This window comes from Perognathus longimembris, chromosome 11 (assembly GCF_023159225.1).
Source record: "Perognathus longimembris pacificus isolate PPM17 chromosome 11, ASM2315922v1, whole genome shotgun sequence".
NCBI classification, from domain to species: domain Eukaryota; kingdom Metazoa; phylum Chordata; class Mammalia; order Rodentia; family Heteromyidae; genus Perognathus; species Perognathus longimembris.
Genome location: NC_063171.1, coordinates 57,585,660 through 57,608,017, shown reverse-complemented (window position 1 = coordinate 57,608,017; position 22,358 = coordinate 57,585,660). Strand labels below are relative to the sequence as shown.

At 51.0% G+C, this 22,358-nt stretch overlaps 1 protein-coding gene across 2 annotated transcripts; it reads right to left on the bottom strand.

Moving 5' to 3' along the window:
- Positions 1-3,277: 3,277 nt before the first annotated feature.
- On the bottom strand, positions 3,278-22,270 carry Slc41a1 (solute carrier family 41 member 1). Of its 2 annotated transcripts, none has more exons than XM_048357057.1 (11): positions 21,842-22,270; positions 19,054-20,064; positions 11,650-11,757; positions 10,517-10,588; positions 9,746-9,890; positions 9,440-9,586; positions 8,728-8,875; positions 7,364-7,443; positions 6,217-6,351; positions 5,778-5,926; positions 3,278-3,675 (listed from the first exon to the last, which is right to left on the bottom strand). In XM_048357057.1, the coding sequence occupies exons 2-11, from the start codon at positions 19,426-19,428 to the stop codon at positions 3,490-3,492; spliced, it is 1,545 nt and encodes a 514-aa protein (XP_048213014.1). In that variant the 5' UTR covers positions 19,429-20,064; positions 21,842-22,270; the 3' UTR covers positions 3,278-3,489. The 2 variants fall into 2 exon arrangements, with proteins under 2 accessions (XP_048213014.1, XP_048213015.1); XM_048357058.1 differs by having other exon boundaries at positions 19,054-20,051.
- Positions 22,271-22,358: the final 88 nt, after the last annotated feature.

Sequence of the window (22,358 nt, the reverse complement as noted above, 5' to 3'; positions counted from 1 at the left end):
ATGACTTTGGGCAAGGCATTAAACCTGATACTCAGTCTGCATGGTAAAATGATGATGGTATCTACCTCATAGGTATCATAGATAATATTGAGGTTGTAAGTAGGCTATTATTTAAGTCTACTCCGTGGCATAATATACTGTGCAGTAAAACATCGTATAAATAATTAACAGGCCATTTTCCATGACCCAAAATAGCCTTATTAACCTATGTGCCTTATTAACTTATGTCAGTTACTGTTAGATCCAGGGCTGTTACAAAGGTTGATTTCTGAGCAATCCTTTAACATCCAGTTTATGCCATGTAATATTGTGGGGTTGTGTCTTTATTGGGAAGACTCTGAGTCTGCTCTTCTGCAGCTGTCTCACCACAAATATTTCTCACAGCTGGTGCCATCACAATCAGCATATCAGGTCTTTTTTTTTTTTTTTTTTGTCAGTCGTGGGGATTTAACTCAGGGTCTGGGTGCTGTCCCTGAACTTATTTGCTCAAGGCTAGCACCCTACTACTCTGAGCCACAGCATTTTCTGGTGGTTAATTGGAGATTAGAGTCTCATAGAATTTTCTGCCTGGACTGGCTTAGCACCTTGATCCTCAGATCTCAGCCTCCTGAGTAGCTAGGATTATAGGCATGATCCGGGCTCCCCAGGCTTTTGGAAACCAGATGAAGTACCCCCAAAGCATCAGGCTCACTTCCTTGCTTAGCTCATGATTTTCTCTGCAAGGTGTCTTTCTCCTCCCCAGTCTGCTAGGCCAATTCTTCAGCACCCTCCAAAACCTGATCAGGTGCCCTTTCCATCTGCTGCTTCCTTAGCCATTGCCCAGTGCCAGCTGACACTGCCTAGTCATTGAGTTACACTGCTGCCCACTGCTATGACCTACCCCTGAATGTCTCCTAAAGGCCCAGCTGGTAAAGGCTCGCTCCTCAGCTAGGTGCAAATCATTATGGGGTGGGGACTAATGGGAGGCTTTGGATCATTGGAGGTATTCCTTCAAATTGGGTTGTGGAACACCAGCCCCTTCCTGTCCCTCTGTAATTTCTGGCTGCCAGAGGGGGCCCAAGAAAACTACCGAAGCTGCTTTTTGATGAGACACACAGGCACACAAACCATCTAAATAAACGTCCTCTTTATTTTACCAAATATAATTTATCAGTTAAGTTGACATTTGTCAATTCAGTTATAGTAACTATAAATAATTCTCTTATGACACAGTTCTGTAACTTTTGAAGGATACAAGAGTAAACCAATATTCCTTGCAGCCAGGCCAAAAGTATATGTGGTTGGTGCAATTAGGGGGAAAGGCATTAATCTTCCATTGAAGCCAACTTCCTTTTCCTTCCCCCTCAGCCCACAGTCCTCTGCTCCCACTGAGCCTAGGGGCACAGCAACCTTCCTGCTTGATAGGCAAAGGAGGAGGGACACTCCAGAGACTCCAGGACGACCTGGCTCAACTCCAGACACAAGGATGGAGTGAGTGGTGGGATAGGAGTGGCTGGAGATCACAGGGCACAGCCTCAGAGTTTAGTGCCTGTACAAGAGTCTGTGTGTGCAAGTGTTTGGAGGAGGGGAAGAAAGATGAAAGGAGGTCAGAGGGAGGAGTGGAAACAAGCCAGGCTGGTGTTAATGAATTCTGCTGGACAGAACTCTGACTAAAAAAAAAAAAACCCTACAATTCCTTCCAAGTCTAGGGTACTATGATTCCAGAGGTACCCTGGGAGGAAATGAGGGAGAGAAAAGAGTTTTTGGAGGCTCAGGGTAAGCTCCTGGGGTAAGGCATGGTGCTGGCAGAAATAGGGCCATTGCTTAGGTGATCTCTTGGCAGAGAGAGGGGAGGGTTTTGGGGGGAGGCTGTTGACACACGGGCTGGTTAAATCTGTATTCCGGTGCCCACATTTGCATGTTGAGTGTGGATAGCTTTCTGAATTAACACATGGGGAAGAGGCAGAGGCTTGGGTTCTGGTTGAGATCCAGCTTGTTGGTTCTGAATCCTCTTTTGAATACATGGCAAGGAGAGGTAGAAGGGAGAGAAGGTGAGGAAGGATAGTTTAGAGACTCAAGCACGGGTTGAGCAATGGGGCTGCTGGGATCTGGAGGGAGAACGAAGCAGAAGCTGTCTTGGTGAAAGTTGCCGCAAATACCTACAATGTGGGGGAACTTTCACTGCTCGATTGGAAAGGGCAAGTAGCCTCTGTAACCTGGGGAATGAGGAGAGGTTAGAGCTGTAATTCCTTTCCCATTGGCTCGTCAGTGCCAGCACAGTACCTAATACATGGCAGGTACCCAATAACTATCACTTAGTGAACTGATTTCAGACCATGCCTGCAGAAGAGCTCACCTGGGGGAGACTGTGTATTTGCTGAATGAATGAATGAATGAATGATGTCTGAAGAGGTGCAGGAGCCAAGAGAGAGGACAACTGAACTCCAGGATACAATAGAATGAGGGCTTTTAGGAAGTGACAGAGGCCAAGGTGAAAGTCAAGATAAAGTCTTCAGGAGAAACAGCAGCAATGAAAACAGCCCTGGTTGCCTGACTTCCAAGTTAATTCTCCACTTGCCTCTGCTCTGTCCCTAATCTTGAAACCCTTCCCGGCAAGCTCTGGGGAAGGGAGTACTTAAGACAATTAAGAGAGGAGGATTGGGGCTGGGGATATGGCCTAGTGGCAAGAGTGCTTGCCTCGTATACATGAGGCCCTGGGTTCAATTCCCCAGCACCACGTATACAGAAAATGGCCAGAAGTGGCACTTGTGGCTCAAGTGGCAGATTGCTAGCCTTGAGCAAAAAGAAGCCAGGGGCAGTGCTCAGGCCCTGAGTCCAAGCCCCAGGACTGGCAAAAAAAAAAAAAAAAAGAGAGAGAGGAGGATTGACGAGACAGACTTGGTCCTCTGGGCTCAGGGAGGATGGGGACCTTGGGAAACCTGTGAGAGCTCAGGCCACTGCTTACTTCCTTCTGGATGTGACATTTGACTGGTGACAGTGATCCGGCACTCAGGCAAGAGGCATGCCAGTCCACCTAACTCCTTTCTGAGGGCCAGAGGGTCTGGGTCCAGAAGGCAGAACACAAAGTGGGATTATAGGGCCCCTGAAACAGTTGCCCAGTGCTCTGAAGTTGGTCCATAACCAAAGCTCACTCATAAAGGGTTTCTCATTAGGGCCAAGACTGAAGTTGCTAAAGCTAAACTCAATGTCCCCAGATCCCAGCCAGAACCTCCTGTTCCACTCCAGCCGGAGGCACCCACCGTGGAATTGCACTTGGTGATTGTCTCAAGTCTACTTGTTCTGCTTATCTCAGCCCATCTCTTCTTCCTGAATTCTTGCTATCCAAACTTGGCTCAATGTATAAAAATTCCCATTGAAAATAATGAGAATGTGGTATCAAAGTGGAGTTCTAGAAAGTGTGGAGTGTGGGGTGAGGAAGGGGTAAAGGAACAAAAGACAAAATTCCGAAAAGAAAGTGCAGAGGGGTGGGGAAAGGGTTGACTGGCCACGCTAGTCCCCAACATCCGTGTCTCGGTCCCCAATGAGCCAGAGGACATGGAAGCTGAGTGCCAGGAGCCCAGTGCCCAGCAGATCCCCCAGGGCAGTCAAGTACGGGATGGAGAAGTTGTCTGGGTCCAGGCCCCGGCCCCACATCCAATGCACCATCCAGTCTGCGATGTACAGGAGGATCAGCACCTGGAGAGACAGAAGGGCCGCCTATAGCCATCCCCTCTCTCCAGGGGGAGCCAGAGGCCACATGATCGCACCCTTTCAGGCTATCACCACCATGCTAGCCTTCTCTATGTTCTTCTATCCCGCAAACAGCAACAGGACTACATGAACGCTCAGGAGAAGGGAAGTTGCTGCCACTCACCCTAGCATTCGCCTCTCAAATTTACAGAGACCAGAGGCTTACTAATCTAACCCTACCAAGGCAGGAATTCAGCCTTGAGGCTACTGCCAACATGGTTGTCTGAGAAACACTTGATTGTCCTAAGCTGCTTTCTCCTGACCCTTCCCATTCTGATGTTGTGGGCTCAGAAGAATGCAAGTTTATTTTAACACTAATCCTAGCAAAACAGAATCCCGAATAAGTGGGCAAATATAAAGCAGATTCCAATGAGTATCAATTCCAAATACATTCTGGATTCTCTTCTGCTTTGATGATCTGCTCCCTTGCTTACTTTCTATTCTTATAGTTACTGGGGAATGGTGAGGATCAGAATCTTGCTAGTGGGCCCAGAATGAGCAGCACTGACCACAGCAGAATCTTGGGCCTCACATTGGACCTCCTGAATATTTTAACAAGATTCACATGCACCTCGAAACCGGCGATATACCTGATCTAGAGCACTATGTCTGGGCAGACTCACAACAGTGCTGGACATTGGGCTTTCTCAATAGCTGCGTCTGTGTGAGAATGAAGTGGATTCGCATGCTTGATGCCCCAACAGTCATCTGAGAGGTTTTGCTCTTGACTATACTTTGCAAATACTGTAGGATGAAAATTCTGTCCTAAGAGACCCAGGTGTAGGAGCCAGAAGGCAGACTTGGTAACTATTTTTAGACAAACCCAGTTGTTCCCCTGTCCTCTCTCCAGGGGGCTACAGTTCTCGTACCCTTCACATTTCCATTGTCCTGCACACAGCAGCCGTGTGTGCCTGTGGCCCTGGCCCTGAGGGAGGTGCTTCATAACTGCACACTTTTTTTTTTTTGGCCAGTCCTGGGGCTTGGACTCTGGGCCTGAGCACTGTCCCTGACTTGTTTTTGCTCAAGACTAGCGCTCTACCTCTTGAGCCACAGTACCACTTCTGGCCTTTTCTATATATATGGTGCTGGGGAATTGAACCCAGGGCTCCATGTATGCGAGGCAAGCACTCTACCACTTGGCTATATTCTCAGCCCACTTCACACCCTTTCTAGTAGCTGTGGGAGTCACAAATAAAGAGCACGGTCAGGGGGCATTTGGGACATGCCCTGGATGGCAGCAGCTGTTCTCCTAGCTAGTCTTCTGAGCAGCCTTGGGACACATGCTGAAGTGGTAAAGGGATCTGGAAGAACTTCATAGGGATCAGGTGTCACCCTTTGCTCCTCCACAAATCTAGAGAAGAAAGCAGGAGGGAGAGTATTTCCCAGGGGACACATAAAGGGCAATGGAGCCAAAACCTGTCATCCAACCTAGGCCCAGAGATGAACTGAAAACTTGTATACTCTGCCCTTTCCCAAGGGTGTGCACCTGTTCCCACGTGCAAGGGAGCATGGCAATTTGGGGATCTGTTGCTGGGAAACAGCATATGGTTGATTCTCAGGCCAGCCCTTGCCAAGATTCCTAACACATGACTTTTCTAGCACTGGAGGGGTGTTTATCAACAGGTGAGTGGCTGACTGAAATGCAGTAACACAAGGGAGGAAGTAGCCTGGGATTATAGAATGGGGAGGATGGATGGGCTCTTACAAATGGGATTATCTAGGCCAGTGGTTTTGCTACTTTAAGCTGTGGGACCCTTTATTTGAATGAAGCCAACATGCAAGTGGAACTCTGTGGCCAGTAAGTGGGGCGGGGGTTGGAGGTTGAGCACCTACCTCAAAACTACAACCTTGGTCTATAGCCTTCTCAATTTGCAAATGGATGACGGAGGCTCAGGGAAGTGAAACTAGAGCCACAGAACACATTAAGAGCCTCACCTGGAGCCACCGTCTATTCTGAGCCCTGTCAGTGTTTATTAGTTGCCCAGAACCGGAAGAGGGTGTGGCAGTGTATCTGGGCCTCTTTTCCAATGCCGGTCCCTGGGCCATACCTGGAGCAGTGCAGCTGTCATGTAGAAGATGATGAAGATGAGTGTGAGGGTGGTGTGCCCACCCTGCATACAGCTGATGGTGTAGAGGAATACCAGGTGTCCAGGGACCACAAGGAGGAAGAGGACTCGAGCTGAGCGGGAATTCACATCTGGACCAGAGGAGAGAGGGTGTGAGGAGGAGCCTTGGTCCCAGAAAGTCAAGAGGGCCCACACTGCCGTCTAGGACAGCAGATAGCTGACTGACACCTTCCCCCTATCAAGGGGTCTCAGCTTCACGGGTGTCCCTTCTTGCCCAGGCTGCGCTCTTCAGAATTACTGGCACAGCACAAAGAAGAAAACTTGGGATCTGGGACCTAACTGTTTCTTGAATAAAGTTCACAACTGTAGATCCTCTTCTTCAGGGCAGAAATGGAGCCAAAGACTGAGCCTCTGCCATTACCTGGACTGAAGAAGGTGGTACACGGGCTGGGGCAGCGGCGAGGAACTTGCTCAGAGTTCTCCCCTGGCATGCCGTTCATGTGGAGGAAGGTAGAGATGCGGCTGGCCTGCACAGCCACCAAATTGCCCCCAACACCTGTCGAGACAGAGGACTCAGACCGGGGAGCTGCTAGTGATTCTATTTGTCTTCACACTTCAATCTAGTCCTTGTACTCCTCAGCCCTGCCCTGCGCACTAGGAAACTGACTGTGTGTGTGTGTGTGTGGTTATGGGGCTTGAACTCAGGGCCTGAGCACTGTCCCTGTCCCTGAGCTCTTTGCTCAAGGCTAACGCTCTACCAGTTTGAGCCACAGCTCCACTTCCAGTAAGTTGGAGATAAGAGTCTTATGGCTTTTCCTGCCCAGGCTGCTTTGAACTGTGATCCTCAGATCTCAGCCTCCTGAGTAGCTAGGATTACAGGCCTGAGGCACCAACACCACTTAGGAAGCTGACTTTTAAAGGCTTGTATATCCCCTAAGCCACCTTGCTGGCTGCTTCTACTCAGGTTTGGGCAGGTATGCAGTAGGTGTGGAGACAGCTGACGGTCAAGTCTTTCTTTCTGGACTCCTTACTACTTGTGTGTGTGTGTGTGTGTGTGTGCATGTGTGTGTGTGTGCATGTGTGTGTGCATATGTGTATGTGTATACTAGTGCCCGAACTTGGGCTTTCTCTCTCATTTTTGGTCAATGGTGGTACTCTACCATTTGAGCCACACCTCTACTTGTGACTTTTTGCTGGCTTTGAACCATAATCCTCAGATCTCAGCTTCCTGTGTTGCTAGGATTATAGGCATGTGCCACCAGTGCTCAGTTTTCCTCCCTGCTTTTTTGGGAGGGGTTATTGCTGTGGAGGATAGAGATCTGTCACTGAGTTCTGATTCTAGGTCCCCTTGGCCCTTCAGGACTAGAAGCCCTGTGGCTGCTAATTTCTGATTAACTCGACATCCCATTAGTTCTTTTACCCTGCCCCCTCTAGGAGAGTTCCCTCATTAGTCTTGAACTCTGTACTGGGTTCTCTTGTCTAACAGAATGCTGACTGACACAGCCAATCCCTTAACCCTCTTCCTATGCTCATCTCCTCCCCGCTAGCATCTGGTGCCAAGGCCTCACCATTAATCACAGGCGTGAAGACAGCCATCCCTGCAAAATTGGGGTCTGAGACAGTCTTGTCCAAGATGAGGCCTCCCACACTACGAAGACACAAGACCAAGATAACACAAAGATCACTGAAGGGCTCTACTCTGAAGTGAGAGGCAGAGAGGCACAGGCCCGCCTAGCCTTGGGGACACAGGGAAGCATGCTATCTGCTGAATCTCTCTTCTTTCAGTCCTTACCTCTTTTGACAGAATTAGTTGCTGCTCATAACCTCCTGACTTGGCACAATGGCCCAAGAACAAGCTGGTGGTGCTGAATTGGGCAAACACCTCCTGTACCTGCTTTTCCAGTTGGCTAGAAGAGCTCCTGCAGGATTTCCTGTCAGTGAAGACTGTCGTTCTGCCTACTGGGTACTTATTTCCTTTTCTGGTAAAAGCTCCTACCAGCACCACCTCTCTCAAACTCAGTCACCATGGAACAGGTGACACTGCTTCAATAATGCCTAGGATCCAGGCCATCCAATCAGAGTATTGCAGTCCCAAGGCCATAGTGACTGGTTCAAGAATAAACATGTGACCAGATGAGAACCAATGAAATTGTATTCTAGGATTCTGTGCAATTGTTGGAGGAATGAATCTGTCTTCCCATTGGAACTGGTAGGAGTAAAAAAAAAAAAAAAGTGAGCCAGGCCAGGTGTGAGAGTGTATATCTGTAATCCTTACACTGAGGAGGTAGAGGCAAGAGGATCATGAGTTGAGGCCTGTTTGGGCCAAGTAGGGAGACCCTGTCTGAAAAAAAAAAAAAAGTATAAATCTTAGCTGTAGGTCATGACAGAGAAAAGCAGAGGTGAGGGGAGAGGTGAGTCCTGGGTCACTAATAATATTGTATGTGATGTTGGATCCACCTGTGGGTTTTTTGGTTTTTGGGTTTTTTTTGGTAGTTTGTAGGGCTTGAACTTAATGCCTGGGCACTGTTTCTGAGCTCTTTTGCTCCAGGCTAGTGCTCTATTGCTTTGAGCCACATGGCCACTTCTGGTTTTCTGGTGGTTAATTGGAGAAAAAGGGTCTCACAAACTTTCCTGCCCAGGCTGGTTCTGAACTGCAATCCTTAGATCTCCTCCTGAGTAGCTGGGATTACAGGTGTGAGCCACCAATGCCAGGCTCCACCTGTGCTTTTTCAGTTCCCAAAGCAAATACATCCTTCTTTGGAAAAAAATCTCAATTCAGATGGTTCCTGTCACCAGTAACAGAAGGACATAGGACTGGCACACTATTGAACACATTTCTAGAGTCTGCCCCACACCTCCTCTCTCCAAGGTTGAAAAGGGAATTGTTGGCAGATGGGATGGTATAGGGGTGTATACTAGGGGCCCCTCTTACCTGCTGATGGCCATGGCAATGATGACAGGTTCCCAGCCTGAATATAACACCTCCCTTGTGGCTGGGCTCCGTCGGGCCAGCACCACCCAGACAGGCAGCAAGGCCACGAAGAAGGCACACACTAGGGGATAGATGTATCGCCAGTGTTCTGGGAAGGCAGAAATGAGAGGGCGATGAGCTCTGTGGTTTTTCCTCCCAGCTCCCCCTTGACTATGCCTGAAAGTGCCCCAACAGATCAACAGTGATACTACACTAAATGGCGATAACATTTGATCTTTACTATAAGTCCAGGTAGTACATGGGGCTAGCCTTGTCTATTTTATAGAGGGAAACCAAGGTAGAGAGCTATCCCAGAGACCAGGTTTCAGGTCTTTTGGTCTGATCCCAGAAAACACTACAGCCTACCCCCTTCTTTGGTTTACAAGCAGATTTTCAGCTTTTACTTTCTTTCTGTCTCACCTCTCCAAGAGAAGCAAGATCCATAGGACTAGGCAGGAGTAGATTTCTGATATTCTCCCTGCAGCACTCGCTGCTTGCCTGAATTTGCGATCAGTACCTATCCTCAATTCTCTAAGATTCTGAGTTAACTATTAACTGTTCAAACCAAATGGCGAAGAACATAGAAGAAATCCTGGCACATTTACAAAATGATCCCCATCTCTCCCAGTCCACCCGAGTCCACCTGAGCCACTGTCAGCGGCCCGAGCCTCACTCAGTTCTAGGTAGAGTCCCCAGCTGATGCCTGAGAGCAGTGCCAAGGTGATGAGGTCACCCAGGCTGGCAGCAATGGGTGTGGCCACATTGTCTGGGTTGATTCCGATCTTTCGAGAGCCAATGATGACTCCAATCATGATCATACCTGGTGAGGAAGAAGAAGCAGGGCAGGCAGAGTGAGGAGGGATAAAGGGATATCAACATAGAGAGTTGGAGGTATCAGGGCGCGGTTAACACCTTGTGGGCAGCCTCTTTGCCCCAGTGCGTGCCCCCCTGTCCCCCCTCCCCCGCCCCGGTTCCTTACCCAGCACCAGGGAGGCAATGAAGGCTGTGGCCACACTGCTGGCACACAGCAGGAAGGCGTGCGGGATACTAAAGTGGCCATCAGGGATCCAGCCGAAGACGACAGCTGCGATGGATGCCAGGAAGCCCACCACTGTGGCCTGCACCTGAGAAGAGGTGTGGTGATAGGGTGAGCCTGGAGCAGAGGGCTCCCTATCTGGGGCCACTGATCATTCATGGGACTTCCTGCTGGCCTCAGCAGCCCCAGGCATAGGCTGGATTGTCCAGCACCCCCCTCCCCCCGACTGGAAGGATGTCTTTATTTATTTAGTTTCACACCAGACATTAGTACTGGCCAGTGCATGCAGCAGGAGACCAGGATGTGTTACTGGGTGTTCCTTGGGGGATGGACTGAGGGTCAACAAACCAGAGGCTTTGGTCCAGTCAACCTTTGAGACTCAAAGGGGAAAGAGTCCCAGTTTGTGTGGCTCCCCTGGGGAGATGGGACAACCATGGCAGAGGGATAACTCCTGAGCCTGATCTTATTGCCAGGATCTGCAAGGACTCAAGAAGCCTCTGCGCTATCTGGAGCCTAGTCATGGGAGATGGTGGGGCTCTTCCCCCATAGGCCATTTTCCTCTGCAACTTGGCAGGGTGCTGGGGCTCCACTCGGGAATCAGCCAACCTTAGCCTTACAGCGACTCCTGACTAAAGGAGAAGCTTAGAGGTGGGAATAATCACCCTTTCCTATGTTTCCTTAAAGTACAAGCTTCTTCCAACCCCATTTTCCTACCTGGATGAGGGCCATATTCCCGGTGATCATCCGCCAGAGCTCCTTGGGTGTGTCCATTTGTCCGATGTTGGCCTGGGAAAGGAAGGGGGGAACACTGGAGCTTTAGGCTGGAGAAGGCCTGGGGCCCCATCTATCAAATCCCTGCCAGGGTGCAAACACAGTGTGCAAGGCTAAGACTCTAGAACCAGGACGTGAAAGTGCGAAAAGTCTTAAGAAAGGTGGGGTGAAAGGAAAGATCTAACGAGTCTGAGTTCCTGCAGCTGAGAGGGGCGGGAAGTGGGCTCCCAAGGTGACTGTGTTGCTCTGTTTCCAGGCAAAGCTGAGCCAGATTGCATCCTCTGCCTGCTTTGCTTATTTGGGCAGCCTACTCCTGCTTGGGTCAGCAAGACTCAGCTCTGGCTCTGTAGCAGCTTGCTCTCCTAGGGATGGACAGATTGCCAGCCAGCACAGGGCTGAGGCTGCAAGTGCTTGAAGAGGAGTGGGTGGCATGGGGAAGCAGGAAAGAGTAAGTTGGGGTGGGTGAGGATGGCTGCCTTTCTCTCCACTCCTGGCCATGCAGGGACATTCATGGCCTCCAGAGTCTCTTGCCTCTCACTCCATGTGTCTTGTCTTCCACAGTGTTATGGGAGGTGGGACCGATAAGCGGCTCCTCCTTGTATTTCCTTAAAGAATGAGCTGGCATGGGGAAAGGGAATGGCTGGGAGGGGATGGGGAAGGGGCTGGAAGGGCCTGGCTCAGCTCCTGCCCAGCTGCAGAGTAGGGCAGGAGATCAGAGGAGGCCCCCACCGGTGCGGATGGGGGGACCAGCATGATGCCCGCCTGTCAAAGCTGTACAAACAGTCACGAGGCAGGCTTTGAGGTAGGGGGTAGGGCAGGCATCCAGGGATGGCTGAGCTATCCAGAAACAGAGTCTGGGAACCACTCTGGGTAGGGAGCCCCTTCCCAGGAGCAGGACACCCAGCCTGGGATCTCCCTACACCTGCTTAGCCAGGTCCTTCCTTCCTTCCCAGCCTGCCCTTCCCCACCCCCACCCCCGGCCCCGCCCCAGGCCTGGACAGTGGAGCAGCCACCTCCCAGTCTCGGTGCTGCCCACAGTCCTCTCTGGGCCTCCTCCTCCCAGCCAGGACACTCACTGCAGTGGACAGCCTTGAGGCCAGGGTCATCTCCAGGTTCCCCTTGAGTCCCAGCAGTGCAGGCACCAGGATGAAGACCTCCGTCACCTTTTGGAAGACCTCCCAGTGCTACAAGGTGGAAATAGAGCCCAGGAGTTTCAGTGCCCCCAAGGGCTGGTGTTGAAGCTGAACAGTGCGGGGTGGGGAGGAAACAGGATCAGCAGGCGTGAGCACACCAACCACCAAGAATTGCAAAAGCAGTGTAAACTTGTGGATTCCAAATAGCACAGCTCTGTTTCCTGCTCCAGAACAAGGGAGACCTTGGGCCTGGCTCTACTTCCTCGCGTGCTTTACTGCAGACAGGAGAGTGGTGGAAACACATAGCAGAGCCACTCCAAGCTGTCTGAAGACCCAGACTCCTTCACGATCCCACCTCAACTCGCACTCCGTGGCCCCTTTGCCTTTAGCCCAGTTTCTCTGTGGTCTCAGCCTTGGGTGGTGTTGTCTCAGCTGTGGAGAGCTGAGCTCCACGGGACTGGGGAGATTAGAGCATTTGTTTGGTTTCTATCTCCAAGGGTTTTGGGCCTCAGCCACAGCAACTCTCCTGAGTAGGCTCTGCACCCCAGATCTAAATGCTGGTCTACAAGGGGCTTTTGCAAGGGACTCCTGCGCACAAGCTCTCCCTGGAGACCCTCTTCAATCTCTCAGTCAGAAGCAGGTGTATCTCTGTAGGAAGAACCCTGGCTTAGGAGTTGAGAGACATGGCTTTTAGTGCTGGGACAATCAGTCCTGGTTCTCCTGCCAATTTCTTTGGCTGGCTGTGTGGTTTGCTTTATTTGTTTTATGAAAGGAAAGCTTCTAGGTTTGGAGATGGAGGATGGGCAGGTGTATACAGGTTGGTCTGGGTACGGTGGTCAGGAGACAGAAAGTTGTACTGGTGAGAGTCCTTGTCTGAGAGCCTTGATCAAGAGATGCAGAGAGGGGCTGGGGATATGGCCTAGTGGCAAGAGTGCCTGCCTCGGATACACGAGGCCCTAGGTTCGATTCCCCAGCACCACATATACAGAAAACAGCCAGAAGCGGTGCTGTGGCTCAAGCGGCAGAGTGCTAGCCTTGAGCGGGAAGAAGCTAGGGACAGTGCTCAGGCCCTGAGTCCAAGGCCCAGGACTGGCAAAAAAAAAAAAAAAAAAGAGATGCAGAGAGGACCTCATGCTATCTCCCCAGTGGGCCCCCTCACACTGACCAGACCCCAATAAACTGTAAGGACTTCAAGCTCCTTCCTACAATGTTCCGTTCAGATGGACTCTAAAGGAATTCCAACACTGCTACTGTGCTCTAAAAGATGAGCAAGGTTGCAAAGGATAAACAGTGTCCTAACACCTCATATCCATTATGATGACTACTGTAAGGCAAGACTGGTGTCAGTGGCTCATACCTTTAGTCCTTGCTATTCACTCAGGAAGCTGAGATTTGAGGATCCTAGTTTGTAGCCAGCCCTGGTAGGAAAAAGCCCTAGAAACTCTAATCGCCAACTAACTACAAAAAATGGCAAGTGGAGCTATAGTTCAAGTGATAGAGCACTTTGCCTTGAGCAAAAGAGCTCAGGGACAGTGCCCAGGCCTTGAGTCCAAGCCTTAGAACTGGCATAAAAATAAATCCAACAGCAGCAGCAGCAACAACAACAACAAACAAGCAAGCAAACAAACAGAAAATAACAAGTGTTGGCACAGATGTGGGGATTGAAACTCTTGTACAATATTTTGTGGGATTGTAAAATGTAACCACTGTGAAAAACAGTATAGCAGTGTCTCAAGAAAATTAAACCGCCTTATGATCCAGCAATCCCACCCCTGGATACTTTCATATTTAACACTGGTGGTTTACACCTATAATCCTAGCTACTCAGGAATCTAAGACCTGGAGGATCGCAGTTTGTAGCCAGCCTGGGGAGAAAAGTCCAAGAGACTCTATTTCTAGTTTGCCAGCAAAAAAAGGCACACTGGAGACATGGCTTACGTGTTAAGAGCATCAGCCAGGAGCATAAAAGCTGAGTGAGAGGCAGTGGATTTCGAGCTCCAGTACAAGGCTTAAGATCACAAATTTTATGTTACACATCTTTTAACATAACAAGATAACACTAACAATAGAGTTGTGCAAGACTATCAGAGTGGCCTGGAGCCAGGGCTAAGGAAGCCGGACACTGGGTGGTCCCATAAGGCAAGAACCTCTTGTTTTCTCATCAGAGTTCTTCGTAGAATTTGGGGGTGCTGGGGAAGGGCTCATTTCATTAGGGCTAGAGCACACCCTTGTCTGGGCTCCTTGGGGTCTCCTGAAGCCCCTGCGATTCTCCTTAAGGAAGCCTCTCTCTGAAAAGCCTGAGGGGGAGGAGGCACCTCCATCTAAAGAGCAGTTCCTGAGTTTTCAAACAGCCAGAAAAAGAACTCTTATCCCGTGTGTGTGTGTGTGTGTGTGTGTGTGTGTGTGTGTGCGCGCGCGCGCGCATGCCTATGTGTGCCTATCCTTTCTCACCTCCGAAGCAGCCCCAGTGAGCCCCCTCGGCATGGGGGAGCTCAGGGGGTATTATTCCTGGACATGGCTGGTGTATACCTTGGGATCCAGCTTCCTATAGCATCCTCCTTCCTCCCAGACTAGATAAGCAGCCCCAAAGAGAATTCCCTCCTTTCTTCCCTCTGCTGACAACAAGAGTGCTGACTGTAAGCTTTGGAAGCTCCCTGCAGAGCAGAGCCCCACATCTCATCCATGCCCCCAAATACCTACTACAGCTGTTCCCACGTTCCCTGAACGCTCACCTCCCCGTTGGGTGAGAGCAGTGGATACATGCATGTGTGGGAGCGTAGTGAAGGACCCAAAAGGAGATACTTTCAGGGCAGGCAAGAAATAGTTTCTAAATTGTTTAATGAATACTGCTTTGTCTTGATTAAAACACAAGGTGTAAAAAAGGTTCAGTTAAGACCCTCTAGCTGCTACTATAAGAACTCCCAAATGTTCCCACCCTGCACCCCTCTCCTTTTAACTATAAGAGTATCTGGAAGATAGGAGGTTTAGCAACTTCACGAAACAAGACACTGAGCTGTGACACTAACAGCCCCCTGCAGAAGTTTTCCCAACACTTAGAAAATATAGCCTGGAGCCCACATTATTATCTGACTTTGGACCCAGCAAGGCCCAAGTTGGCACTTGGGCCAGAGGAGCTCATTCCTCCATACTCATTTTCTCTACCCACCAAACTCTCACAGATGCAGCTCAGGCAGGCTCATTCTGGACTCTGGGAAGAGGAGCTGGAAGGCTGGTGACGTGGAAGCCCAGGAAACAGGGAGGTCCTGAGGTTAGGAGCGAGTAGGATGTGGTGAGGACAGTGTGTAGCTATTCTTTCTACTTTGGCCTACATAAGGCCCACCCTGTTCATCCTGGCCGGGAGTGTTTGCCTCTGAAGTCAAACCAGTCAGCTAAGCTACCAGCCAAGCTACCACCCACACCTTCCTGATTTGCTGTGCTGGGAAAAGGTCCAGGAAGGCCTGCCCCAAGGGGCAGAGGAGCACCCACAGATTTACACTATTTCTCAGATGCGTACCCACTTTGTCCCCTCCTTTTCTCTCCTTGGGGGTGTCACTAGTCCCTGAAAACTTCATAGTAAGGGATAAGATTACTCCCTGCAGACTCAAAACCAATCCTGATTCAGAGCAATTGCCCTAGGTCTTGTACCTTGGAGGTCCTGCTGGCCCCTCAGCCTTGTGCACACAACCTGCCTCTTCCGGCCTTCACCTCCCCGGCTTTATATACCCATGTCCGTCTCCCTCAAGCATTCTGCTCCAGTAGGATAGTGGAAGGACAGAAAGCCAGGGCCAGGAAAAAGAGATGGAATCAAGATATTCAGATGACTTAATCCCCAAATCCAGCTCTAGGTAGCAGGTTGCACAAGGGCTTGGGAAGGTAGGCTGCTGTGGACCTTCCAGAGGAGGCCAGCGTCTGGTCAAATCATAGGAACTCCAGTCTCCATCTAACTGAGGCATCTGTTCTTTGTACAGGGCTGTACAAAGAATGAGAAAGCTGGAGGCAGAGACCGGCAGAGCAGAAGGGTGACCAAGGGAGACGGGACCTGAGCGTCCTGCCAGGAATGCTAGCAGCTACAGGAGCAGACCAGCTGCAAGAGGACCACTTCCCTCCCACTCTGCCACCTGAGGCCACACTGCCACCCACTTTCTTCTTTGTAGACTCTTCTGTATACACAGAGGTGGAAGTATCTATCCTAGAGAAGGGTCTACTAACATTGTATCCGTAGCCAGAGCAGAGTGGGTTCAAATAAGGTCTTGCAATTTTCCTGTCTTAATCTAGCTTGGAGTTTATAAAGGCAGCATGCCATCTCCTGCTACCCCTATTCCTCATAAAAACTAGGAGGAAAAGGGAACGACACCTGAAACAGCCTGGGCTGGTAGGGACTGGGTCACAAGGCAGTCCCTTCTGATGCCAGCATTGGGCCCAGGCCCGCTTCCTTTCTAACTGCCACAAGAATGGAGCAGACCGCAGTCGGGTCATCTTCTTCTACCCTGTCAAGTACCTAGCTCCTTATTTCAACGCAGAGGCTGCCATGAATATATAGTAGAGCCAAGAGGGCAGACAAGAAACGGACCTTCCAGGAAGAGATCAGGTCTTTAGCAGCAGTGGGGCCCTGAAAGAAGGAGGCGAATGAATGGAGACCCACACAGATTTCTGTTCAGCTGTCCGGAGACACTGGGACTCTCTGTATAGCCACCTCCTCCAGATGGTCCCTGCCTGTTAGGTACTTTTAGATTCTCTGTTGAAAACCACCTTAGCTTGGGAAGGGAGAATATAGGTATGAATCTTTAGAAACCATCCTGCTTGTTTTGTCAGTTACCCCTTAGTTTCCCTGGATGTAGACTAAGAATCTCTGTGGTCCCTTGCCCCAGTCCTTCTCTGCTCATCCCTCCCATGATCCTGCTGCAGCCATTTGCAGGCCCTGCTCCAGCCCAGCTGTGGTGGGAAGGCTGAGGGAGGAGGACAAGGACAAACAAGCCATTGTCAACAGCACCAACTGGACCCTAGCTCTGGAGTGAGCTGAGGTGTTGTACTGAGGGCAAATGCCGGCTCTCTGTGGGCACACTGAGAAGCCCCTACTACCTAGGCCTCTAATGTCTCAGTCTCAGGGGGACAAGACTTCAGAGAGCATTCCAGCTTAGGAACGCTCTTCTGTGTGGGAAATTGGTGTGGGTAGATCCCGCTCTTCCCCCTCTAAGAATTTTTGTTCTCCTCCACTTCAAAAGCTAACACTAATTGCTGCCAATTCTAGTCTGCTGTGTTCTTTAGGGGAAGACAAAAACAGTGGGCTTCTCACAGTGTCCAAATCATGGCCTTGCAAAAGGCAACAAGGTAATATCCCAAACTCTGGATATAGATGAACAGGGGCAAGTTGTCACAGTTGCCCTAGCTATAAAATGGAGGCTTCCTTTCTTGTGTAGGCGTACAGAACATCTCCCCCAAACACTCTCCACTATCATTATAATTACCCAGAAAATAAGACACACACACACATAACCCCCAGTTCACCATAAGACCCTAGTTCGGCATCACTGCCAACTCTCTTCTACTGAGGATCAAAACCAGGGCTTATAGATACTAGACAAGCACTCTACCATTGAGTTACAGTTGCAGCCCTGCACCTCTCTGTAGGCACCGATTTAGAACCAGGATCACAGGGAAAGAATGGAAGAAGTGAGGGAACAGTAACCCTGGTTTCTTTTCCTCCCCTTCCTCCTGCTCACTGCCCCGGGAGGAGGGGCAGCTACTAGGAAAAGTCAAAGCTCCATGTTGGCTTCTTGTTGTTTTGCTGTTTGTTCTGGTGCCGGTCCGGGGGCCTGGGCGCTGTATTTGAGCATTTTCCCCGCTCAAGTCTAGCCCTCTACCACTTTAGCCACTGCTTCACTTCTGGCTCTTCTGATGCTTAGTTGGAGAGAAGAATCTCACAGAACTTCCTGACTGGGCTGGCTTCAAACCATGATCCTCAGATCTCAGCCTCCTGAGTAGCTAGGATTATAGGCCTGAGCCCCCAGTCAGGCTGGCTTCTTAACCTCCATATAGGAAGCATCTCACAATAACAGGCTTGAGGACAAGGGAGGTAGTATCTTCATGCTGACATGTCACAAACTCTATTCTCATTAGCAACCAAAGCTAGGGTTCTCCTGATGAGCTCAGGGTCTAGGAGGACAGTACTGAGGGTATCTAGAACGAATCATCCTCAGTCTTTGAGGACACAGGCAAAGGAAGCCATGTCAGCACTCATATCACTAAATTGTGGATTGCAAGTGCTGGTTTGACCCAGGGGAGGGGAGGCTTCGCCCTGAATTCCTCTGGAGAATATCATAGTCAGGGAACACTGAGAGATCCCCAACAGCACAGGCCAAATCTCCTCCCGCTTCTGTATTTCTCCGAGTACCTAGAACACAGCATTTGTCAAGAACTTGATAACACAACACTGATGGACTCAGATAATCCTAACATCTTCAGAAAGCTCAATGTGCCTCACTGTGCTTCAAAACTCTTACCTAGAAACAAGACTTTATCTTTCTAACCTGGAGATTCTGGGCAAGTCCTAACTCACATGACGCTAAATATAGCATGTCCCTGGCCCTCGGCTCCTAGGACCTGCCAACTTTCATCACTCAGACTACCTGGTAGTCTCATAAAGAACCCTTTTTGCCCAGAGCAGGTTCATGACAGATAAGTCGGGAGCAAGGAGGAGAGGCGGTTCTGCCCAGTTCTCATCACAATTTGTTCCCATCTAAGGCTCATAATGACTCTTTCAGTTCTTGTTAAATCAATTCTTCTAAGCATGCATCAGACAGTCTGTGCCCATCCCTATTCCCTAAGAATGCACCAAGGTTGCTAGAAGATAAGCAATGCAAAATGCCTTTAAGAGCTTTCTCACTTCATCTGAGACCCTCTTTGGCAGCTGAATGAATTCCTTCCCAGCAGGGGAATGGAGGAGAGACTTGAAACTGAGCTTCTTACCCTGGGCACCCTTGAAACCTCAAGGGGAAGAAGGTAGGAGAGCCATATCTAGGTATGGCCTACTGAGCTGGACTCAGCAGGAGTGCTCAGAGGGTATGGCAAGCAACAGCCTCTCTCCTCCATCAGATCTATACTCTGGAACCACTTATGCTACTGCTCTGCCCACCTCCCCAGGGCTACTCAGCTTCCTTGAAGCTTCTATAGAAAGTAACAAGACCGTGAAGAAACCAAGGACACGATCCAAAGGGAAAGGGTATTCTAGGAAGCAACAGCTGCTTCTGACAGAGAGGTAGAGAGGAAGGTCCAAAAGTCGTAGTTGCCCAGGAGACCAAGGGCCGCCCTGTGGGCTTCCAGGCAGAAGCCTGTGGACTAGGGGCTTACCTGCACAATGTCCAACACCATGCCAGCAGCCACCGTTCCGAAGCCTGCCAGGAGGAAGGGGAAGAGCACTTGCAGGCCGATGGAGAAGGAGGTCTCCTTGAGCGGGGAGGGTGGTGCAGGACTGCGGTCTGTGCTGACGTCGTCACTTTCGTTGCTCTGGCTTCCATTCTCCAGCAGGGCGTCCTCCTCCCGAACCCCCTTGGCGTTGGCCCGAGACTCAATCACCACCACCTCCACCCCAGCCCCATCAGGCCCCAGGAATTCTGAGGTCCCAGCCAAGGGCTCTCGCCCGGGGCCATCTGAAGAGCTGGGAGAGGGAGTTGGGCCAGTCCCGTTCAGCTGGTGGACGTCCTTCGGCTCCGGCTTAGAGGACATGACGGGCAGGGAGGAGGGGAGGGGGAGAACTTTCTTTTTCTTTGCTTTCTCTCTCCCTTTCTAGCTTGAGAAAGAACTTAGTCTTGGGGCAAACCCAAGCTTGGATGCCGCAGGACCTCTTCCCACGGCTCGGCTCCTACCGGGCACAGCAAAAACTGATCCGCCAACAGGCAGCCCCATCAAGCACTGCAGCCGTGGGCTGGAGGGAAACAAGCAAATCCTCACCAGACCAGTGGCCGGCCACTAGGGGTGCAGATGCCCTCCTCCGGCTGGCCAGTGCTGTGCCTGGGGGAAATCTTTGGTTCTCAGTGTAGGGTCCTCGGAGTGGAGTGGAGGGCATCCAGAGGAAAAGAGCCCAACCAACCCAAGTCTCTAGTGCCCCCCAAGGTCGTCCCTCTTGTCAGAAGTGGAGTGAGCTCAGATGGTCAAGAACACAACCTCCACCAAGGGCTGGGGTTTCTTCCTGCTGTTCTTGCTGGTCTCCTTCAGCTTTCCACAGCACCCCAGGCTCGGCTTGTCCCAAAGCAGTGTCTTCTGTCCTTCCTCTCTCTTCCAGAGATTTCCTCCCTTCCTGGAAAGACCTTGTACCTTCCCAGTTGCCTGGTCATTAAAGTCACAAGAATCTGTATAGAGAACCTTATGTAGGAGGGGGGAGAGAGAAGAGAGATGGTAAAGGAGAGAGAGGGAGGGAGGGGAAAGAGGGAGGAGAGAGAGAGAGGGAAAAGGGGAGAGAGAGAGAGAGAGAGAGAGAGAGAGAGAGAGAGAGAGAGAGAGAGAAAGGGAGAATATTACCATAAAGCAAAAAACAGCTCCTACTGGCGGAATCGGCCCCCAAACCAGATAGCAGTTTGTTATGGAGCTCACTATTTACCCATTTCTTTCCATTAACAATTCAGTCTTGCACTTCTACATTTGCAGGCCCAGCAGGCTCTATTACCACCATCTTCCCAACTCATCAACATCTTACCACCCCACAGGAAGATCCTGGGCGATGGGACTATCTTCTCAACAACCCAGGGTGGGCAGGGGTATCCTTAGGGAGATCCTTTCTTGAATCCCATTAAGAATGAAGGATTCGCTAAGTGTGGTCCCTCCACAGGGTAAGTTACAAGTTCAGTCTCAAATGCACCACACAGCCACCCCACTATAGAAGATGAGTGTTTATCATCACAAGACAGCAAGAGCAAGACTGCTGCACAGAGCCAATAAATGATGAAGCTAACCACTGAGTAAAGGCCCCTAGACCCCTAATAGGCCTGAGAAAAAAGAAAATATGGATGACTTCCCAAGTAGTGGGGCAAGCCTGCCAGTCCGATGCCAAGAGCCAGAGGCCTGCCCACTCCTGCCCTTGAGAGTGAACAGTGTTACAAAAAGCCCAGAGGCTGACTCTGGTCCAGGCTTCTGTCTGCTTCTCTCCCTTCACACTTGGCCCTGTGAGCTTGTTGTCAGATAGGCCCAAGGCAGTAACCTCCCTTTGAAGGGACAGAGTGCAAAATGATTGGTTATGGTTATCCACACATTTCAGTAGCCTTGGCTCCCCTGTCCCCAGGAGTTACTAACAGATAAAGTAGAATGCTAAAAACAAACAGAAAAACTCAAACGAAAGTATTAGCAAAATGGGAGAGAAAAAACAACAGCAGCAAACCCGCACATCATAAGCTAACATGTGCTCCTTGTTAAAAATCCTGTTTCTCTGGTTGTCCTGGCTGTACTTTTTTCCCCTCACCTGAGGGAATCCCTCCCCTTCCCCCTGAATTTCACCATATCACCATTTCACCAGAAGGATGCTAACAAGTAAAATCCAGTAAACTTTAAGGAAGGGTTCCACAGGTGGGGCGGACGGCCCCCTAAGTATTCCACTCACAATTAGTCAACTCCAGTTGGAGGAAAATCGGAGACAAACCTCAGGCACCCGCGCAAGGGAACTGTGTCCTCTGCCTATCAACTTAAGTCACCAGCCAGGACCCCCTTAAATTCTGCACGGTGGTTCCTTCAAAGATTCTCACTGGAGATCCAGGAGCAACCCGCGGAGTCCACTGCCAGCAGAAGTTCCTGCGTCCTCCAAAACCTGACAGTCCTGCCCCTCCTGTCTTCCCGGCCGGCCACTTAACCTGAAAGGGGGCCCGCAGGAAGAAAGCCGGTCCGTCATCCAACACGCCAAGTGAGGACCGGGACCTCGGATGGGCCTCAGGCCCCGGGACACCCTATCCCCTCCTCCCAAGCAGGGACAAAAAAGACCGGCTTGAGTCTCCTCAACCCCGTGGGGGTTGTGTGTGTGTGTGTGGGGGGGGGGGTAACTGGGTGGCCTCGGCGGTCTCTCCACGACCGGACTCAGCAAATGCGCTGCGCGCCAGCGCTCCCGCCCTCCGCCACCCCCCCCCCCCACTACCCCCCAAGACCCGACAGCACTGACCTGCCCCTCGCTCGGGAGGAAGGGGGGCGCCTGGCGAGTGGCAGCAGGGGCCCGTGGTCTCGGGGGGTGCAGGGTACCCCCTCTTCTCATCACTCCTCCTCCGCGGCAGTCCTCCTCGGGCCCCCGCGTGCTTTCCCCCCACCCCACACCCCCAGCCAAGGCGAGCGTCCAGCCGCGACCCCCGGCGCGCTACATTTCGCTTCTGCGTTTCAGCGAGGCCGCCGCTCCGCTTCCACCCGAGGGGGGTATCGGGGAGAGCAGGATATACCGCCCCGGGCCGGCGCGGGAGGGGGGACCCGGACGGAGACTGGGGCGCCCAGCTCACTCGCCCCCAATCGCTTCTTGCCCGCGGACTTGGGCACGACTGGTTGGCTGCCGGTGGCAAACGTGATCTGGGGCAGACAGGGAGGTAACCCTCCCTCCCCCCCCCCACCACATCCATCAAAAAAATAGATTCTGGATAGACAACCGCAATAGCCAATCAGAGGACGGAGAGGGGGCGTGCCCAAAGGCGCCC